This window comes from Chroicocephalus ridibundus, chromosome 6 (genome assembly GCF_963924245.1).
Source record: "Chroicocephalus ridibundus chromosome 6, bChrRid1.1, whole genome shotgun sequence".
Classification (NCBI taxonomy): Eukaryota; Metazoa; Chordata; class Aves; order Charadriiformes; family Laridae; genus Chroicocephalus; species Chroicocephalus ridibundus.
This window is the reverse complement of record NC_086289.1, coordinates 37563309-37583259: the sequence shown is the minus strand read 5'-3', so window position 1 is coordinate 37583259 and position 19951 is coordinate 37563309. Positions and strand designations below refer to the sequence as shown.

The following is a 19951-nucleotide window of genomic DNA, read 5'->3' as shown; positions in this document are numbered from 1 at the left end:
TGCTTGGAGCAAGGGGTTGCTTAGGGCTCTTTGTATCTGGGACGAGATACATGACGATCTGATTTAAGATGCTGGTTTGGAGCATCCCTCATGTCTTTCTAGATGCTGGTTTGGAGCATCTCTGCTTTTTTGGAACATTTTGGAGCATCCCTTGCTCTCTGCTTTTTCTCCTGTGCACAGAAACCTCAAGGTTTCGTTTTCCAACTCCCTCACCACCCCCCCCACTTCCACATACGAGCATTGCCCAAAATTGCTGCCCTGGGACAAAGAGCAATAGCAGGTTTGGCATCACCCTGCAAGGGGGCACCTCACGTCCTTTGGGACCATCGGGTGGGAGCCTAATGCCACCTTCATCCTTGGTGAAGCTGTCCCTGTCCCTCTCCAGGGGAGCCGTGCCTCGGGGACAAGTCCATCTTCTGCCAGATGGAGGTCCTGGCCCGCTACTGCTCCATCCCGGGCTACAACAAGCTCTGCTGCGAATCCTGCGGCAAGAAAGCCTCCTCCACCACCGGCTCGCCCCCGGCCACCGGTGCTCCCCCGGGATCCTCCTCTCCTAGCCCCGCTCCTCCGCTCTTCTCCAGCCCCACCGCCCCTGCCCGGGGGGGACGCGGTGGGGACCCCACCCTGGCTCCTCGGACTGAGCCAGCCGCCGGCGGAGGGATGCCTGGCAGCGATGCTTTCCCCAGGGGGCTGCCGGCCCTGAGCGAGCCGGGCAGGTAACCCGCTCAGGACCACCTCGCCGTGGGGCAGGGAACACCTCTCGCCTCCCTCTCCTCCTCTTCCCCTCTTTTTCCTCTTCCTCCCCCGCCTCCAATTCCAGTGGTGTTCACGGGTGGCACTGCCGGGTTTGAAAACTACCTGGCTCACACAGAAATTCCTGGGAAAACCACTTTTTTTCCCCCGTCATGTTCCGCCCCCTCCCAGCCCTTCAAGCTGTGGCATTTGTTTTTTTTTGACAACGCCACGGAAAATAGGTGAAAAGAGGCGGGGGGGGGGGGAAGCGACAGCGGCTCAGCTACGGGTAACTCCCCGTGGGCTGTTTCCTTCCAAGGTGCTAAAAAGATTTGGGGGAGGGCTTTAATGTCGCTTTTTCCTTCTCCCTGCCCCAAGCAGCAACACAAGATGCTGGAGAGGAGGGTGCCGGCTTGGTGGTTTGGAGCTTGGGGAGGATAATGGGAATCTGGGGCTGGGGGGCAAGCAACCGGAGGGAGGTGGCAAAAAGCAGGGGGAAATGTCGGGAAATGCCCAAACTGCTGTCCCAGGCTGTCCCTGTTGGGGGAGATGGTTTGGGAAACGTGTCTGGAGGTGGGAGATGGAGCATGAAGACTGCAGACCAGCTTCTGTCCTGCGTTGCAGGATAGGCAGGGGATGGTCCGGGCAACTTGGAGCAATAACAATCAGGTCAAAGACCAAAAATACTTTGGAAAAAAAAATGCCTGTCGCCCAGCAGTGACTTTGAGCCCTGGGCCAGCCTTGAGCTGATACCGATGCCCAGCCTCCCCCGGCGGCCATGAGCCGCATCCCTGCATCCTTGTACCCAGTGCCTGTGGGGCATCAACACCTTTGGGAGGGAAATGGGGGTGTCTGGGAAGCTGGGGGTGGATTTTAGGGGCGGTTGCAAAGACCGGAGAGAGGAAGATTCATCCACGTCCTTTTTATGGCATGTGGGGGGGGGGTGGGGGTGGTGATTAACGCTGTTAAAAAATATTGTGCCAAGTACTAAACGTTATGCACAGCACTTTAGGAGCCTGGGGCTGCTCGGTGTCGGGCCAGCTGCAGGCGCAGGGGCTGCTGGAGGAGCTGATGGTCCTCAAAAGCTCCCCAGGAGCGGGGTCAGGCAGCCGGCCCTGTCCCTGAGGGGCGTCCCTGAGGGGGCTGCCCTGGTTTTGGTGCTTAGGGGTGTGTGGCCCCCCCACCCCAGGCTGAGGGCATCCGGCACCTCCAGGTGGGGTGGGCAGGAGGAGGTGAGCTCCCCCTGGGGGATGAGTGCTGGTAGGGAGCAGGTTTTGGGGATGGAGAGGTGGAGTCCGGAGGAAGGTGAGGCTCGGCCGATAGACCGGTTTGGCATTGTGAAATGGGATCTCTTGGGAGCATGTATGTGGCATGCATGCATCCGCTGGTGCTGACGGTGCTGCTTCCCTGGCCATCTGAGGAGCAGGACGGGACATCTCTAGGGGCAGTGCTTGGTGAGCTCTTCGGGTGCCTGGGTGGCTGGGGGTGCTCTGGATGCCCGCGGGTTTTAGGGCACGCTGCTGTTGGAGCCTGGTGCTTTCAGTGCCCTGGGTGCCGGGGCAGAGCACCGCATCCATAGCACCCGTGTGGCTGCAAGGAACTGGAGGTCAGAGCGTCTCGGAGGAGCTCACATCAGTGTGGAAGCTCCCCTCAGCCTTTGCTTGGCTTGCAGCAGGGGAGGGGTTGAAGGAATGGAGGCCTCCATGCATTCCTGACGTTTTAAAGCATTGGACTCCCCCTGCAATACTCCCGTAACGGTACAAAAAAGGGCTGAAGAGATGTGAAGAGGGCAGCTTGTGCCACCCTTCTGCCTCTGGATCGCCGTCGAGTCAAGGCTGGATGAGCGTTTTTCTGACTCCTCTTAAAAACACTTGAGGCTGGAGGTCCCTTGCCTGCGGCGTGAAGTGGGCTTCACAGAAGATGGAACAAAAGCCATGCGTCTGCCTGATCCCAGCGACCAGCACCTGGGAGCGGATGGATGGAAGGATGCCCACGAAACGCTGCGGCGGGATACCCGGGTCCGGGGCGTGTGGGTGTCAGTACCCGCAGGATGGACGAGATGCTGGGGTTCTACCAGGGCAGGATGCATCATCCCTCGGACCGCTGCCGCCACCGCCCTGCCCCTTGCCAGCCTGTCTGCCAGCACTGCCATCTGCGGAAGAGCCAGCAGTTCCTTATTGTGCCAAAGATAACGCTTCCTTTACTCTTCCAGGAGCATCTCTCCCCGGCGGTGCAGCGCGGGGTGGAAGGGAGGTGCCCTCTCCTGTCGCTGGGACAGCCCTGGGCTGGAGCAGGACTGAGCTTGCTTTGCCTTTTCCTACCCAAAGCGTGGTTTTTTTCTCCAGCTTTCAGCCCCCTGCCCCATCGCCTCGGAGGCATTGAATTAAAACAAAACTTTCCCCCCTGAAAAAAAAAAAAACGGGCCATGATGTCTCCGGGGCGCAGTATAAGTGCGTGCGTGCTCGCTCCTTCCTCCCCAGATTCTTGGCGGCACCCACCCCTCCCTCCGGTTCTCTCCTGGGCGATTAGTGCTTTTTATTTTTTTTATTTTTTTTTTTTTCCGTTAGGAATATTTGCGGTGGTTCCTTGCCGTACCTCGGAGGAGAGCTGCGTCTCCCGACCTGCCGACCCCCTTCCCACCCTGTCCCCGGGGTGGAGGGAGGGGACACACCGGGGCACGGGGGCTGCGCTGCAGGTGCTAACCCCTGCTCTAGCCCAGAGCGGCGGGCCACATTCTTTAAAGCCAGGTGCTCCCAGCAGGGATTCGGTCCTGTCCGCGGCTCATCTGGTCCCCCCCCGGCACCCCCCTCGGGCCGGGCAGATGCACCATGTCATTCCTGTGATGTAACCGTGTCCAGTGTTACCCTGATGTATAAAGTTTTGTACATACGAGATTCAGAGCTTTTTAACTTTTAATATTTATTAATTTTGTTGGGTTCTCTTTTTTTTTTTTTGAACTCTAACATAATGTAAAAAAAAAAATTAAATCCACATCAAAATCTTTCTGTCGATTTATTTGGGGAAAATAGGAGTGTGACCTGTGCGTGGCTGAAACGGATTTCACGTAGAGAAATTCACATTTCACCTCCTTATTTTGTTTCGACCCAAGCCTTCCTCTTTATCAGCCAGTTTCCCGTAGCGGTTTTGAGATGTTTGGTTGTTTTTTTTTTCCACCTTAAATAAGACAAAGACCCAGCAAAACCTCCAGACGTATAAATTACGAGCATCCTGCAATCACTGTAATAACATTTCATGACCCCCAGCTGCTCTTGCCAGCCTTGTTTATAGCTGCAAGAGTGGTTTTATGGCACCACGTGCCTGTTCCCAAGGGTGCAGGACGATGTCGGGATCCCTGGACCGGCCATCCCTGCTGCTGCTGGGATGGCTGGGGATCTCCCGGGGATCCTCCTAGGGGAAAACCCACCATGGGGTTTATCATGCTGCAGTGACGAGCTCCCCTGGATACGTCGTTCCGGAGGGTACGATGCTGCTCCGTCTTCGTTAGCTGCTTCCTCATCCCCTTCCCCGTTGCAGTACCTGAAGTTGATTGAAAAGGATGGGGAAAAGCACGTTTCTGCCCACCCAGGACGCGGCTTTAGTGCCCTATGCCTGCACTGCCTGTGCCCGCTACCGTTGGCATAGCAGGAGGAAAACCTGTGTTTATACACAGAGGTACACGCACGTAAATATATAGCTTAGCCAGGGAAAAAAGAAATATAAAGATGTGATACTGCTTCAAGCTGAAAAGAGCCCCCGACTTGTGCTGACAGCCGACGGTAAGGTGATAAATAAAGAGCACTGAAACCGGGGCAGGGCTGAAGCCGCAGAACGGCAATGGCCAACGTGGGGGTGCGTTGGGGCAGCCCCCCCCCGGCCCCGGTCCCCTGTGCGCGGTGGTGAACGCCAGCTACCGCTGCTGCTGACGGGTGGGGGGGTTTTAGGCACCCCCTTGATGTGGGGCTGGGTGCTGCCTCCATCCATGGCAGATGCTCCGCTCCATCCCCGCAGCACGGTGCTGGGCGAAGGGGGTCCTCCGCGCTCGGTCCATCAGTGGCGGCTGCGGCTCCTTGGCAATGAGGAGGGTGAGGAGGGGCCGGAGCGTGTCTCCAGCTCGGGCCGTGTCCCTGTCCCACCTCCTGCCGCGGCTCAGGGGCCCGGGGGGGTGCAGAGAGGTGCCGGCGGAGGTGCTTGATGAAGTCCGCTTGGGAGAGCAGCAGGAGGCGGCGAAGGACAGAGGTGGGGATCCAGCCCTTTGGGGGGAGAAAACACCCCGAATGTGGTGAGAGAGGTTTTGGGGTGCCTGTCTCAAAGGGATCCAGCCCTTTAGGGGGAGAAAACACCCCAAATGTGGTCAGAGAGGGTTTGGGGTGCCCGTGCCGGGGGAGGAGGGCGCGTGGCCCCAGGTGACGGGGTGGCACTTGCCTTCAGGTCCATGCTGAGGAGCCAGGTGAAGTGGGTACGGCCGGGGTCCCCCGCCAGCGGCTGCAGGACGATGCAGCTCAGCCGGGACTCAGCCCTGCAGTGGGCAAGGGATGGTTAGGGTGTCCCCCGCCCCGGGTGGGGGGAAAACGGGGGGTGAGGAGATGCCAGAGCAAACACAACGGGGAGGTAGCTTGTGGTGTGCCTCCCTCACCATGCCCAGCTGCGGCCGTGCTGTCCCCATCCCGCAGGGACCCAATACCCCCGTGAGGGTCACTTTTGGGGGGTGGGGATGTCTTTACCTGATGCACCCTTCCTGCGAGGGCAGGGGCTTGACGTGAGTGGCTGTGCCCACCAGGTAGACAGCAGTCTCCCTCCTCCCGCAGTGCCGCACGCTGACAAAGTCCTGCTGGCCCACCAGGTTGCCTGGGCTGGGAGCGGTGACCTCGTGCGTCACCAGCGTGTCCGTCCCGACACACTGCAGCACCTACCAGAGCAGGGATTAGGCTCCTACTGGTTATCCCTGTGGGGACATGCCCACCATCCCCTTGCTCCTGCCCAGGGGACGTTAAACCACCTTGGGGACAGCAGCGTGGGGTGGCAGCACGAGCAGAAGCAGCAGCGAGGTGGGGGCTTGGGGCTGGCACCTGGTGACAATTAAATCCCCACCTATTAAGGCTATTGAGGGGGAAAGCGGGTGATTTTTGCAGATTTTTTAAATCTGGGGTGTCGCTCTGTATGTTATTTCATTCTCTGAAGGGACAGGGAAGTGGTAGCAATAAATGAGCAGGGGCTGGGTAGCACCTGAGCCGGCATTTGAGGCTGGCAGCTGCCTTAGGGATATGCTGCGATTTAAGGATATGCTGCGATTTAAGGATACGCTGTGGTCTGGGAGCTGAGAAATCAGGCAAATACTCAAAAGAAGCCCAAGTCAACTCATAAGCTTCCTGGGGGGTGCCCCCGTGGCGTGATATATTTGGTTTTGCCTCTTTTTTTTTTTTTTTGAGCTGTCTAATTCCCCTGAACGTTTTCTCGCCTGATATTAAAGCCTGAGCAGCGTCAGAGTCCTCCAGCGCGGAAAAACCTCTGTGAACAGGCATCATGCGGAAAAGAGAGCTTGGAAATGCCACGTTGCTCAACGCCATGTTGCTCAATGCTTTTGCAGGGGTGCAGAATTAGCTTTAATACTCCAGCGATCTTAAAAGCCTTGATAAATATGATTTTTTTGGATGCTAGCAACCCTGGCATCACTCGTCACTTTACCTTCACCTGGCTGAGGGTCGGGTTCCACTGGGGCATTTGCTCGATCCTCTCGAACAGCTCGCGGTGCAGCCGGGCCACCGGCACGGCCAGGACCACCTCTGCCCGAAACACCTTGCCCAGCCCGGGGAAGGCGGCGCTGGACACGGTGGCCCCAGTGTCCTGGGAGAGCAGAGAGCATCCACCAGCCCCAGATATCCCAAGAGTCATGGGCTACGTGTTGAAATGCCTTGCTGATAAACCATCCCAGTCCTCTTTTTTTACTCGCCAAATCCGCAAACAGCTTACGGAACAAACACCGTAAATCATAGAATCATGGAATGGTCTGGGTTGGAAGGGACCTCAAAGCCCACCCAGTGCCACCCCCTGCCCTGGGCAGGGACACCTGCCACCAGACCAGGCTGCTCCAAGCCCCGTCCAACCTGGCCTTGAACCCCTCCAGGGATGGGGCAGCCACAGCTTCTCTGGGCAACCTGGGCCAGGGGCTCACCACCCTCACAGCAAACAATTTCTGCCTCAGATCTCATCTAAATCTCCCCTCTTCCAGTTGGAAGCCATTCCCTCTTGTCCCATGGCTCCCCTCCCTGATCCAGAGTCCTTCCCCAGCTTTCCTGGAGCCCCTTTAGGGACGGGAAGGGGCTCTGAGGTCTCCCTGGAGCCTTCTCTTCTCCAGGCTGAACCCCCCCAGCTCTCTCAGCCTGTCCTCACAGCAGAGGGGCTCCAGCCCTCCCAGCATCTCCGGGGCCTCCTCTGGCCCCACTCCAACACCTCCATGTCCTTCCTGTGCTGAGGACTCCAGAGCTGGACGCAGGACTCCAGGTGGGGTCTGACAACGGTCGCAACTTGTTGGGTTTCTCTGCAGAAATGCTCCTGGCTTTTCCCTTGAACACGGTTATCTGAGTTTCCCCTTCCAAGCCTTTTCCTGCTGTCTATTCACCTCGCAGGTTTGCCTGCGAAGGGGCTTACCGAAGGAGGCTCGCCTGCAAGCCCTCTTTGCCGTGCGTGCTTTTTGCGTGGCCCGCCTCCTGCACCCATGGGAGCAGGAGGAAGAGGAGAAGTGAATCCCCCCTCCCCAGAACTTGCTTCTCCTCCCGAGAGCTTTCCCGGCATGCAGCAGCCAAGGCACGGGGGCGGCCGGGCTTTACCAGCACGGTTTCTGCCTGCCAGCCCGTGTGCTTCTGCAGGATGCCCAGGGCTCGCTGCAGGGCCATCTCTCCTTGGGTGATGTAGGAGAGGTCCATGACGGAGAGCCGGCTGGGGATGTTGTCTCCATCAGGTTCTGGGCACCCGGCTGCAGGAACAAGGCAGAGCAACGTGAAAATTCCCTGTGCCCCCCTCTCAACCTCAAGCTCTGCCTGCGCACGTGGCTGCGGGTACAGAAGTGGAAACGGAGCTGGAGCCTCAGGTTTTGCTGACCCAAAGCCTGGGCTCGTACCACGCAACCGGTCCCCTGTGAGGCTTGGTTGCGGAAAACCTTGCTCTCAGGAGCGTCCCGGGCATTCATTTGCTGTGGAAAAGCTTGGAAAGCTTTTTGAAATTGCTTTCCAAGTCAGTCCCCAGTAACACCGTGGTACAAATTGCACGCTGCTCAGGTGTTATTAACATTGCACAGGCAGCCTTTGGACTAAGCCACGCTTTGAAAAAAAAAGCAAACAAAAAACAGATTAATTTGCCAATTTTCAAGTCTTTAGGGAAGTGGTGGAACGAGAGACACAGCAGACATGCAACAAAAGACTGATAAGTGCCCGTAACCTCTGCTGAAAGCTTCGGCTGCCTGAACAGCCAGCTAATGCGATTTACCTTCCCAGAATCTCAGGGGCTCCCCGCTAACTCAATTTGCCATCGGTACAGGGAATGCTTTTAAACTACCAGAGCAGGGAGAAGACAATTAACTCTGTCCCCTCAAAATAAGGCTCAAATCATACGGATTTGGGTGCATTTCAATACACATCCCTCCATCCCTTGTTGCCAAGGGGGTTGTGAGCAGGGCTGGGAAACGTGGTGGTACCCAAGCGCCCGGGCTGAGCTTACCTCTCTCCTTCCCCGTCAGCCTCTGAATGTAATGAGGAATTTTGGAAGGCAGGAGACGGGATCCTCTCACCACCAGCCCTCTCACCTCCTTCTGTATTGCTGCAAGGACTGCTACCTTCAAGCCTAGGGGAGAAACTCGTGGGTCCGGGTGAGCACGGAGCGTGCGAGGAAGATGCCGGGGTGCCCTGCATCTCTGCTGGAAGGTCATTTGCAGCTGAGACCAAAACTACCCTACGCAGGGAGGAAAATAGGTGGCATAAACAGGACACCTCCAGGGGAGCACCTCCCAAGGGGATGCCCCTCAGGTGCAGGCTCCGCATTTCCTCCAGGACCCTCTTTTCTGCGGGTTGTTCCCGAGGCTGGAGGGAAGGTGAGCGGTACTTACCAGGTGGGTGGCGGAGGTGGTCGTGGGCGATGCCGCAGCACAGCTTGAGGGTGGCCGGCAGCATGGTGGGGGAGCAGGGCTGCCTCCAGCACCACACTGCATCCCGCTGCATCCCACTGCATCCCGCCGCCCCTTTATAGCCAGCCTGAAGGACGGCACCTGGTGATAGGACCACGCTGCCAGATAGCAGCTGGGAATAAGGAGTGCTCAAGGACAAGGTGAGCCAGAGGCGGGGCCAGAGGGAAAGGCCACGCTTCCCTCTGAATGAGGAGTCCCTGCCTTTCATAGAATCATAGAATCATAGAATTGCTGAGGTTGGAGGGGACCTTTAAGATCGTCAAGTCCAACCTTTAACCTACCCTGACAAAAACCACTTCTAAACCGTGTCCCTAAGTACCACATGAACGCGTCCCCAGGGTACGGCCCAGATGGGACACTTTAGTGGTCCACAGTGCCACTTGATGGAGGAATGTGGTGGCAAACCCCAGCTGGCAAAGGCAACTGGTGGCATGGAGGTGCATGGAGGGAAGGATGGGGTGGAAGATGGCTTTGCTCCTTGTTAAAGCCATGCTTATGGAAGGTGGGTCTTCTCCTTATGGAAACTTGATAGAAGCTACGGTGGTAATTACTGCTGTTGTTAACTCCTTAAGTAACTCCTTGTTTGCCTCTTTCCTACTTTACTCCCTCCTGGTCGCCATCGGCAGACCTTGCTCGCGGTCATGGTGGGACCACTACATCTTGTGGCGTCAAGTCATTCAGTCCTTCCCTTGGGTTTTTAATCGCCCCTCTTAAAGGGTTAAACACAAAACCAACTAGGTCACTCCTCAAAACACAGCCGCTCTATCCCTCTGGCCTTTCGCAACACCTGCTTTGTCAAGTGCTTTGGAAATCCCACTTGAGTTTTACCATGGAAAGGCTCTTCCACTGTATGTACCCGAGGGGTGGGATGCTTCTCTTGGCATCGCTACGGCTCGTTTGACCTTCAGTCTCTGAGGCTGCAACTGCCAAAATACTTGGGCAAGGAGGCCAGGAGGGATTTTATGCTTTAAAAAGGAGGGGTGAGACTTCAAGGCTTGCCATCTGGTGGGGTTGTGGCCAGCGGTGATGGGAACAGTCCTTCTGCAGACCCCTGTCCCCCGGCAGCTCTGGGGCTGTCACAGCGGTGATGGGGACCGTCTGGTGAATCTCTACATTAGTGCATGGCGCTTTAAAAAGTGTATTATTAGGAGCAGAGTGGCAAGAGGGACGCCTGCGGATGGCTTTTGAGCACGGCAGAATAACTGCGGCGGGGGGTAATTGAGTGAGTAGGAGACGCAGTGGTAGGAAATGACTGTTTTCACCCAAGGCTGACAGAGTTAGTGTGGTTATTCACTCTTACTCTCTCGGGGATGGAGTGGGGGGAACAGTTTCCTAGTAAAACTTCAGCTTTATTTCCCGTGGGTTTTGGCCCTGCTGTGCCGGAAGGATTTATCCCAGCCCTGGGGACTTACTCACTCAGTTCCCCCAGCTTCTCACCTGCTTCACCACCCAAGCCCTGAGCTTTTTTCCCCCCCGCTCTGGCTTTTCCCACAGGGATAACCCCATGGCACAGCACCCTGTGGCTTGCACAGCTGTGCCCTGTTGCAGCTTCTCAGCTTTCTCCTTCTGTTCCTGATGGCTGGGCGGGTTATAACAGCAACCCCCTACCAGCTCCAGCTCCTGGCATGCTCCCCTGCTTATTGCCATCTGCTCCAGGGTGACTTTCTTAGGTGGTGGCACCTGGATAAGTCCCTGGGTGCATGTCCCAGGCGCGTACGTGTGAGGTGCGTGGCCCCAAGCAGCTGCAAGCTTTGCAGGAGGGCTGGGGAGGTTCGCTGAAGCCTCACTGCAGCTCTACGGGAGCTTTGCCATCGCCAGAGCTCTCCCTTCAGCGCTGGGATTTGCACCGCTGCTCTGGTGAGTTGCAAACCACTTTTTCTGGATTTTTTTCACGGGGTCTGGGGAGCCACGGGGGCCCGGCAGTTAGAAAATACAATACTTTCCCCCCACCCAGCCCCCGCAAGCTGCCTAGGAAGGGGAGAGCCGTGGATGATAAGAGATCTGCCCCGGTGCTTTCAACACGCACCTCCGCTGGCTGCCAGGGAGAGCGGGTCCCGCTGACGGTCTGTCCTCTCACACACATTCCCCTCACTCTTGCACACACTTTCTGGTGTTAGTTTTGTCTCTGCGGAAAGCTGTAAGAGCCAGGCAGATAATGCTTTATTGCCCCATTCGGTGAGCGGTGCCCGTCCACTCTCTCCTCAGGGCTGTATGAGATGTCCCAGGAACAGAGCGACTCGGAGGGGAAAAGAAAATATCAAAAATAGCCCATGATGGCCAGCCTGGAGGCCAGGAGAGGATGGCATTGCCACAGGAGACCCCAGCTCAGGGCGGTGAGGGGCTGCCATGGGTCAGCCCTGGTCCGTTACCTGCTGATGCAAAGGTCTCACGACCGTGGGTGCTGGCTGTGGGACACCCCTGGGTGCGGGGCACTGCGTGGCCGCAGCCAAGAGGTTTTGGCCTGACGACTCCACCAGGTTTGGCTGCAGCCACTGGAGGTCACTGCTGATCTGCAGCTCCACGTACAAAGCTGTTCTGGAGAGCAAAACCTGCTCCCGGGTGCTGGCTCTGGGCTGCTCTGCCTCTAACCCCCTGCAAAATCAGAATCCCCTAGGCTGGAAGGGACCTTTAGGATCATCGAGTCCAACCATTAACCTAACACGGCCAAAACCACCACTAACCCATGTCCCTCAGCACCGCATCTGCCCCTGAGGAGATGAGTGGTTGCTGGTACGTAGGACCTCCACTAGAAGTAAGGTCTGGCATCCCCGGCCCTCCCCAGTTATCCCTGTCCCCTGCTGCTGGATGCCAGGACACTTTGGGGACCCATCATTTCCAGTTGCACAGCTCAGTGCAGGACCTGCTGGGAGGGATGCTGGCCCGGGGAACGTAGAATCATAGAAATGTTTTGGTTGGAAGAGACCTTTAAGATCGTCAAGTCCAAACATTAGCCCAGCACTGACAAGTTACCACCAAACCGTGTCCCTCAGCACTACATTTGCCGGGCTTTTAAATCCCTCCAGGGATGGTGACTCCACCACTGCCCTGGGCAGCCTGTTCCAAGGCTTGACAACCCTTTTGGTGAAGAAATTTCTCCTAATATCCATCCTAAACCTCCCCTGGTGCAACTTGAGGCTGTTTCCTACGCCCTACAGCTCCCAGGCAAGCAGCGCTGCCAAATGTGAAATGCAAAGCCTCTAAACGGTGCTTTGGGAGGCAAAGGCAGAATTTTAGCAGCATGGGGTGCTGCACTCCAGCTCCGGGGGTTTGGGGCTGGAAGGCCCTTTCTAGGAGGGTTTGGAGCCATTGCCAAAGAAATGGATGATTTTCCCAGGAACACCCGTGTCCCTGCACTGTCTTTTGCTGTTGGAGCATCCAACTGGAACTGGGCAAAAATCTCCAGAAGGGATCTGGGAAACTTTAGGGTTCACTGGCTCAGCAGGAAAGCAAAAATTCCAGCGGGAATGAAAACTGCTAAAGTCCCCATTGAAATCCCCTCACTGTTTCCAAGGGGGCTGGGCACACATTTCCAGCTCCGGTCCCTTCTGGCAGGACAAGTATCATCCTTCAGGACTAGAAGTTCGGCTGGTTTAGGGTAACGCTGCTGCTCAGCATTGAAGTAAAACCTGGATTAAAACCTTTTGGGGTTTCCACAACCCCCGAACGCTGATGTCCCCTCATCTGCAGGTAGTGAGCAAACCTCACTTATTTTTAGGGCCAAAGTGATCTGCTATTTGCTGTAAGACCTCATCCATCAACAATATTATCTTCCCTCCACCCCAAGGGGGAAAGGTGGCATTTTCTGGTTTACCCTGTGCAATGCAAACCTCAGCTGAATGATACACCTGCCTCCAAATCTCCTTTAGAGAAGGAGAAGGGGGAAAGAAAGCAATGGGAATAGGCCCTAAATGGCCCCTGGGCTTTGGCTGAGGAGCAAACGCTGAGGCTGAGAAAGGTTTTGGGTGGAAATAGTCCTCAAACATCTGGCAGTGTGGTTTTGGGTGGGGATTCAGGCTTGTGCAGGTCCACAGGACAGGTGGTGACAGGGGTGGTGCAGGCCAGCAGAGGTTATAGCAACTCGTCAGCATGTAAAACCCTCTGAGTCAGCCCAAATCCTGACTGTGAGATAAAACGAATGGGAAATAACGGGATGCTCCCCGGGGAAAGGGTGAAGACAGGGAGCTAGCGGCACTCGGAGCTGCTATCAGCCGCTCTGCAGAAAGCTGAGCATCGCATCAAGGGCGATGCGGGCTCCCTCCTCCCACGGTCCCGCAGCCATCCTCCAGCTCCGACTGGAGGGCAAGTCCCAGGGCAATCACTCTCCGCGTCCTTGGGGCCGGCTCTGAGCGAGACTGCTCTGTAATCAGCAGCGCCTTCATGCAGGGGAAGCCCTGATTTTTTTGAAGCAAAGTCTTGGATGGCCTCCAATACCCTTGCAGAAGCTGGCAGGAAGAGGGATAAGGCAGCGTCTTTGGCCCCATGGGAACCCTCTTGCCGGGTTTCCCTCATCCCTAATGGTGCTCTGGGGGCGGTTCTGGGAGCAGAGGTGGCCCTCATGTCCCTGTCTTGAGCCCTGATGGGGCATTTTAGGCAAATGCATCTCTGGGACACCCTAAATACGGACCTAGAAACCAGGTCCCTTGGCGTGTGACTTTATTTAACGGTGGCTTTGGCCGTGCTGTTCTTGCTGGAAGTGCCTGTGCTACGGGAGCTGCTCCCTGCCTCCCTCCCCTTCCTGGCTGTGTGTCCAGAAAAGTTAAGAGTCAAACAGAGACAATATAAAAACACATGGCATTTATTTCTGTACATAGCCGAAGCGCTTGTAATCTGTGTCTGCAGATGGAAAACCAGCCAAGCTTTCTCCTCCCAAACCAGGAGACTCCGTGCTATGTTGTCAGGCTCGTAATTTAAAAAAAAAAAAAGCCCCATGTCCCTCTTTTTCCTAAAAAGCACATTTTCTCATGCAAAAAAAAAATATTTCAAAGGCACATTCTTATCAGGAAGGAATGAAGAAATAAAGAAATACTGCTTTTTCCTTGCAAGCCTCCCTCCAGCGCTGCAGAGGTGTTGGGTGGTGGCGGCTGATAACAATCCAACTTGAGAGGAGAATGCAAAACAGAAGAATGATATTTACTTGAAGCTAATTGTAATTTTCACAAATGGTCACCGAAAGAGCCCAAATACCAGCAGAAAAGGGAGGCTGTTGTACCTCTTTGTTGCGCGTAGGGTTGAGGCAATCTTATCACCTGAACAGCAGTTCCCCTTCTCTTTTAATAGAGGCAGCAGAGGGAGATAAGAGAGGCTAGAGTCTTCTCCATTAATATATAAACTTTGCATCAAAAAGGAAGAGGAGAGGCTCCAGGCAGAAGCCACATCTCAATAGATGGGTTTTGAATCTGCATGCACCAGCACAAGGCACGTCTAGCTTCTATAAAGAGGAGGAAGGGGATGAGATGGAGGTGTCACCCCAGTGCTTCACTTCTCCAGTTTGGGTTGAACGATGTCCACCCTGAAGGATGATTGCCTGAAGTTAACAGCTTCGTAACGTTCATCCAAGCTCTCCCTGTGATAGATTCTCAAGTCCAGAACGGACCAGGTCGGTCAAACATGATCTCTTGCCCTCCGTGGCAACCAACGTCTGCATTTTGCCCCATAAGATGGACTGAACCACTGATAACTCATTAAAAAAAATAATACCCAAGGGACGGAGAATCTTCCAAACACCTTGGCAGTCTGTGCCCATGGTCTGAAATCACCTGGTTCCCCAGCTGAGCATTGCCGGTTGCGGATCCAGCTCTGTGTGCCACCCCTGTCGGAGCAGTCGTTTCCCTGCTTCCAGTGTCTTTGCCCCGTGCTCGGGGGGGGTCCCGATAATCTCAAAACACCTTTTTAGTCCACTCTTTGCAAACGCTAAAATGCTTGTGTTCTCGTGGTTTGTAATTACCAGACGTTTTTTTTTATGACTGCGGATGATCCTGGCAGCCCTGCCTGTCCTGGAAAAACGCACGGAAAAACGTAAGTGCAGACACTGGAGCAGGAAGCAGTCGCTGAGGATCAGCATCAGGAGGGGTCTGCAGAGCTGCCATGGGATGCTTTAATGCCTTGGAGACACCAATGCCTCTTCCCTTTTTCCTTCAGCCGGTCCCCGCTCAAGCTCCCCCATCTCCTGCCAGCCTCCCCCAGCAACTGGTGGGTCTCCAGCATTTTGTCCACCTTTTGAAGCCCCTTTTTCAAGACAGTTCTCCCTGTTTCAAGACGAGGATTGAGGCTGCTGGTTCATGTTCTTTAGAAGGGTCTCTTGCAATTTGCTACGCTCTCCCCTGCTCTGTTTTAACTTTGCCTTTGCTTATCCAATTTTTGGGAAAGCTCTATGGGCCACATTCTTTTTTTTTTCTTTTTTTTTTTTTTTCCCCCGCTCTGAGTGTGAATCTGACCCCCACTGAAATACAATCTATTCCCCCCCTGCCCAACACTTTTGCTGCCTGATGTGGCCCCATCCCTGGCAGCAGAGCACAAATTGCCCCCAGGAGCAAGAGGACGGCACCAAGCTGTGAGGGAGCGGAGTTGCCTTCCTCTGCAAATAAATGCAAACTTCTCCAATTAATCCAGAAAGAACACACAATAACTGGCAACGGGTCACTCAGCGTTTTGTCTCACTGCTCTGCGTTTTTCCCTGAGGATTATTCTGGGGTGAACGTCTCTGTGGTTGCATTTAAAAAAAAAAAAAAAAATTAAAAAAAATTAAAACCCCCACACCTCCTCCAGAAATAATTTTTTTTTTTTAATATTCCTGGACTCTTCTGGCAGATGCAAAATTGTGCATTAAAGGAGGGTCATCCATGCCCTCCCTGGGGAACCTCCTCCCTGTTGGATGCAGATGGGCTCCCTCCCGACTGCTTTGATAAATGGGGAGAAAACCTGTCATTTTGGGGTACAGGCTTGCAGAAGGGTTTTTTGGGCTCCGAGGAACTCATTCACTTGCAAAGGAAGGCTGTTTTTTCACAAGGACTGTTTTGGCTTCCAGCAAGCCCGTCCCTGCCAGGGGGAAGAGTTCAGGTGGGGGAAATCTCAGCCTTCGGGGTGGGGAGGGCAGGCTGGGCCCCTCCAGCCCCCAGACAAGGGGTGCCTCTGGGCTGTCCTGCACTAGTTCCTCTTGTGGTCTCTTCTGACGCCCTTATTGCAGCATTTTTCTTCTTAAAAGATTGTTGCGGAAGAGTTGGGCAGAGCTCTTGACAGCTCAGGTTGAGTTCACAGAGAACTGGGGTGAGTGGCAGGAGAGGGGGCAGTTATCCAGTCCCAAAGTGCTCCGACTCCCTTTATTCTTCTTCTGCCGTCAGCAGGAGGTTGCAGACCTTGGAGTTGGCACGGTGTAAGGCAAACTCCCGCCCGGGCACGGTGCCCTGCCTGCCTTTTCGAGCGGTGCTGGTCTGGCTCCCGGAGGACTTGGAAACTGTGAAGATTTCTCTGTGGTACAAGGTGACAGCAAGATGGTCAGGAGCTTGTGGTGGTGGACCTCAGCCTCCTCCCAGACCAGCACGTTCACCATCTCCTGATGGTGCTTCCACCAATGTCATCATGAACTTGCGGTGTCTCTCCCCCATCCCTAACAGTTTTGACCCACCCCGCTCAATAAGCGTACAACCATTAATTCCCCCCCTCTCCCCAGGAAGTCCTCCTTTATCTCAAGCACATCATGATGTTTCTACGGTATCTGTCAGTAGCCAGTGACTACCTGTATGGGACCTGCTCCTCTCTCAGCTGCAGGCACATGAGCACCGGGCTGCTAGAGAACCTCAGCATGGTGTCAAAGTGGATTGAGGTCTCCACCTCTGTCTGGCTTCTCAGGGTGGCTTGGAGGAAAGGGGCATCTAGTTCTGCCTGGAAATCAATGGCGAGGCTTCCCCTGCGAGAGAGAACCACATGGGTCGGTCACCCTGCGCTGGGCACCATGCAACCCCATAAGCATCTTAATTTTAGGTCTGACCAGTGCCCACCAGACCCATACCTGATGTGTCCACCAGGAAGAGCTGGACCCAGCAGGAGGAGAGCAGGGGGCTGTGGAAAGCTAGCCTAAGCTGGAACATCCCTCGTGCTGGGTGCCGAGCCCCCCAGGTACCCCGCATCCCCAAAGCCAAGCAGTTTCCCACCCACTGACCTTGTGTTGATGCTGGTCTTCAGTTCCTGCTCCCAAATGCTCACGTCCACGTCAGCTGAAATGTCAAGCCCCAGCCCACCCTGGAGTTTCATGGCCACTTGGAGGCCAGACTGCAGAGGAATGACCTGGAAGATGGAGAAGGCAGACCTTGCTGTGACCGGGCACTGCTCTTGGCTGATGCATGGCTGCTGGGACTATCTGTGGACTATCTATCCCATCCCTGCAGCTGGGCTTGCATGGGAGGAACTCAAACCACATGTGTCCCATGGCAGAGCCACCCCTCCCGCTGTTTTGCCAATCCCAAGAGACATCCAACAGTGCCACCTTGCTCTTAGATCTGTATCTGCAGTGAGTAACCTACCTAAAATCCACTGGCTCATGCTATGGCATTCACTAGGATCTGGCGTGGAGGCAGGTCACCCTCCCCATCCAGTACCTGGTGATGGTCCATCAGTAGAAGGTTCCCTTTGACCACGCTTGTGGGTTCTCCGCTGCTTAACAGGACCTTGGCCATTAAGTCTGCGTATCCCTGGAAGAAGACGATCGGCCGCAACTGAACATCGAAGAAGATGGCAGACATCCCGGCTGTGAGCTCTGGCTCCTCTTCCCCTTCCAGGAGGTTTTCTCCCAGCATCGACTCCATCCCTTGTGCTTCGATAGTGACCTAAAACACAGAAGTGGAGACGTGCAAGCTGCATGTGGCAAATATGGAGAGACCATTTCATGCCCTGCAATGCCATTTGAGTTATACGTGTCCAACCCTTGGATAGGCACCCTTTGAAGCAGGAGGACAGGGATGGAGTGGGCTGGATGGGGCATCCAAGCTATCCCTGAGCACTGTGCAGCAGCGGTGTCGCATCCCCTAGTTTTTGGGGGAGCTGGGGACTCCCTTCTTCAGAGCAGAGCTGTCTGGCTTCACATCGCTGCTGGGGAGTGTGTGCTTATGTATTTCTGGTATAGGGCACACTGAGTGCAGCAGTGAGGTCAAGCACCATAAGGAGGATAAGAGGGGACACAGATGGGGCAGTGGCACCACTGGGTTGGTGCTGTCACCCTCCTCTCCACATATGTTCCCCCCCAGCCACTCTCCCAGCAGCAGACCTGAGCTGCGCGAAGCCACTGGCCGTGGCTGAGCAGCGAGAAGTCAGAGACGCTCTTCCTCAGGAGTCCACCCTCCAAAAACAGCAGGTCCAGCCCGAAGGTGGAAAGCAGGTCCTGGGTGACTGAAAGGCAAAGAGATGGCCTGTAAGCATCCCTGGGCAGCACGTCGTTTTGCAAGTGAGTCACCGAATAGTGGTGGACCATAAATGCTTGGAGAGCAGCAGGGAGGGATGAAGGCTGACAAGAAAACACAGAGCCCGTAGGTGGGATGTGCAAGGGTGGGATCTCGGTAAGTGCATCCCCTATGCCTGGTGCCACCCAGTCAGTGCTCAGCAGGACAGGGTGGTTTCTTAAAAGAGCTTGTCCAGATTGATGGAGGGAACTGGGGGGTCACTGGGTACATCTAAAGGCAGGAGCCGAGAGGTCCTCGGTAATTTGTAGGCCTCCTCAATGTGGCTGGTCCTGTGGAGCTGCCCCATCTATGGTCAGGGTGGCTGACCTACAGAGATCTCCTATGTTAGCCATTGAATAGCTGATCAAGCTAATTTATTCAAAGGGGAAAGCTTCTCTGCACCATCGCCTTCCATTCTTGCAATAATCAAAGGATTTAGCATTGCAATGTTTTTCTTCCAGGTGTTGGCTATCTCGCCTCCACCTACTCCCCACAAGGCTAGACTGAGCTAACTCGAAGAGGGACAGAAACCAGAGCCGAGGGGCAAAGATTGAAGCAGATATTTAGCAAGCATCAATTGTTGCAGTCTCTCTGAAGTTTGATTATTTTTATCTTGGTACAAGGACTCTCCTCTTTGAAGAGCTTATTAAAAATACTTAAGGAACTGAGGAACGGAGCTAAATATCTTGACTTATTGGGAAAAGCACAGAAACTCCCACATACGGTCTACTGTCAGTTTCACCTCCAGCTGAAGTTCCTCTTTCAAATGAGCAGGGTTTGGGAAAAGCGCGTGGCGCAGCCCAGCCCTCCTGCTGTAGGGGTGTCAGAGAAAGGTATCTCAGGTGGTGGCAACCAGCCAGCCTCAGGTGGTGCTGGGGGACATGCTCAAAAACCTCAGATTTTGGGGCTTTTTCTATAAAGCTGAGGCCTCTTGCAAATGCTGCCTTTCCCCACCAGCCCCTCCTTTAGCTGTTGGAAGGGACCCTGGGATGAGTGTTCTCCATGGTGTCACCTGTCAGAGGTCCTGAGAAAGAAGAGGAGACGCCGGCTTTCGAGAAGAAGTTATAGTTATTAATCCGTGGGTCTCTCATGATGTCTTTCATTATCTGCCTGGAAGCAAGAGGGAAAGGGTACATCAGCATTGGGAAGGAAGGAAGGGAACCTCCTCTGAACCTCCTCCTCTGAACACGAAGGAAAACTTCTTTCCTTTGAGGGTAGCAGAGCACTGGAACCTCTGAGAGAGGCTGTGGAGACTCCTTCTCTGGAGACATTCCAAACCTGCCTGGACACGTTCCTGTGCAACCTGCTCTGGGTGACCCTGCTCTGGCAGGAGGTTGGAGTGGATGATGTCCAGAGGTCCCTTCCAACCCCTGACAGTCCATAATAATGTCAGTTGCTATTACAGAAGGCTGCACAAAGAAGGAAATTTAAATTTCCAAACTACTACTCTCCGTTGCCCAAAGAAGTGTGAGCAAAAAAAGAAGGAAAGGAGCAGACATGGGCTACCCTGGAATTTCCCTCTCCTCCAGTTTATTAGGACAAAACCAGTCAGATATTTTTGCACTGCTTCTGCTTAACTCTGAAAAATGTTGTTACTCAGTTCGCTCTGTGCAGAAAG

General features: G+C 54.8%; 3 protein-coding genes across 4 annotated transcripts in view; 1 reads left to right on the top strand and 2 right to left on the bottom strand.

Annotated features, from left to right (window-relative positions):
- Nucleotides 1–3634, top strand: part of ADAMTS14 (ADAM metallopeptidase with thrombospondin type 1 motif 14) — a 38707-nt gene extending 35073 nt beyond the window's left edge. For both annotated transcript variants that reach the window (XM_063339540.1, XM_063339539.1), the window contains exon 22: nucleotides 386–3634. In XM_063339540.1, the coding sequence (XP_063195610.1) occupies nucleotides 386–720 (335 nt within the window). In that variant the 3' untranslated portion in view covers nucleotides 721–3634. The remainder of the gene's footprint in view (nucleotides 1–385) is intronic.
- On the bottom strand, nucleotides 2562–8891 carry LOC134517222 (steroidogenic acute regulatory protein, mitochondrial-like). The gene is made up of 9 exons (XM_063338499.1): nucleotides 8828–8891; nucleotides 8443–8565; nucleotides 7557–7702; nucleotides 6415–6573; nucleotides 5454–5638; nucleotides 5155–5248; nucleotides 4866–4982; nucleotides 4051–4140; nucleotides 2562–2732 (listed from the first exon to the last, which is right to left on the bottom strand). Exons 1-9 carry the CDS (start codon nucleotides 8889–8891, stop codon nucleotides 2562–2564), a joined length of 1149 nt encoding a protein of 382 aa, XP_063194569.1.
- Nucleotides 8892–15711: 6820 nt separating this feature from the next.
- The window catches only part of LOC134517465 (microsomal triglyceride transfer protein-like), a 12353-nt gene continuing 8113 nt past the window's right edge, over nucleotides 15712–19951 (bottom strand). Inside the window, 6 exon segments of the mRNA XM_063338994.1 lie at nucleotides 15712–16369; nucleotides 16638–16808; nucleotides 17061–17185; nucleotides 17497–17724; nucleotides 18162–18283; nucleotides 19346–19443. Coding sequence (XP_063195064.1) covers nucleotides 16222–16369; nucleotides 16638–16808; nucleotides 17061–17185; nucleotides 17497–17724; nucleotides 18162–18283; nucleotides 19346–19443 — 892 coding nt within the window. The 3' untranslated portion in view covers nucleotides 15712–16221.

Bases quoted from the DNA above. Each gene is read 5' to 3' on its own strand.
- LOC134517222 (XM_063338499.1), bottom strand. From the start codon at position 8,891: ATGCTGCCGGCCACCCTCAAGCTGTGCTGCGGCATCGCCCACGACCAC. The intron at 7,703-8,442 runs GTAAGCTCAGCC...TTGTTCCTGCAG, and splicing joins GCTGACGGGGAAGGAGAGAG to CCGGGTGCCCAGAACCTGAT. The intron at 4,141-4,865 runs GTGGGACAGGGA...GTTTTCCCCTAG, and splicing joins CCCCTGAGCCGCGGCAGGAG to GAGGATCCCCGGGAGATCCC.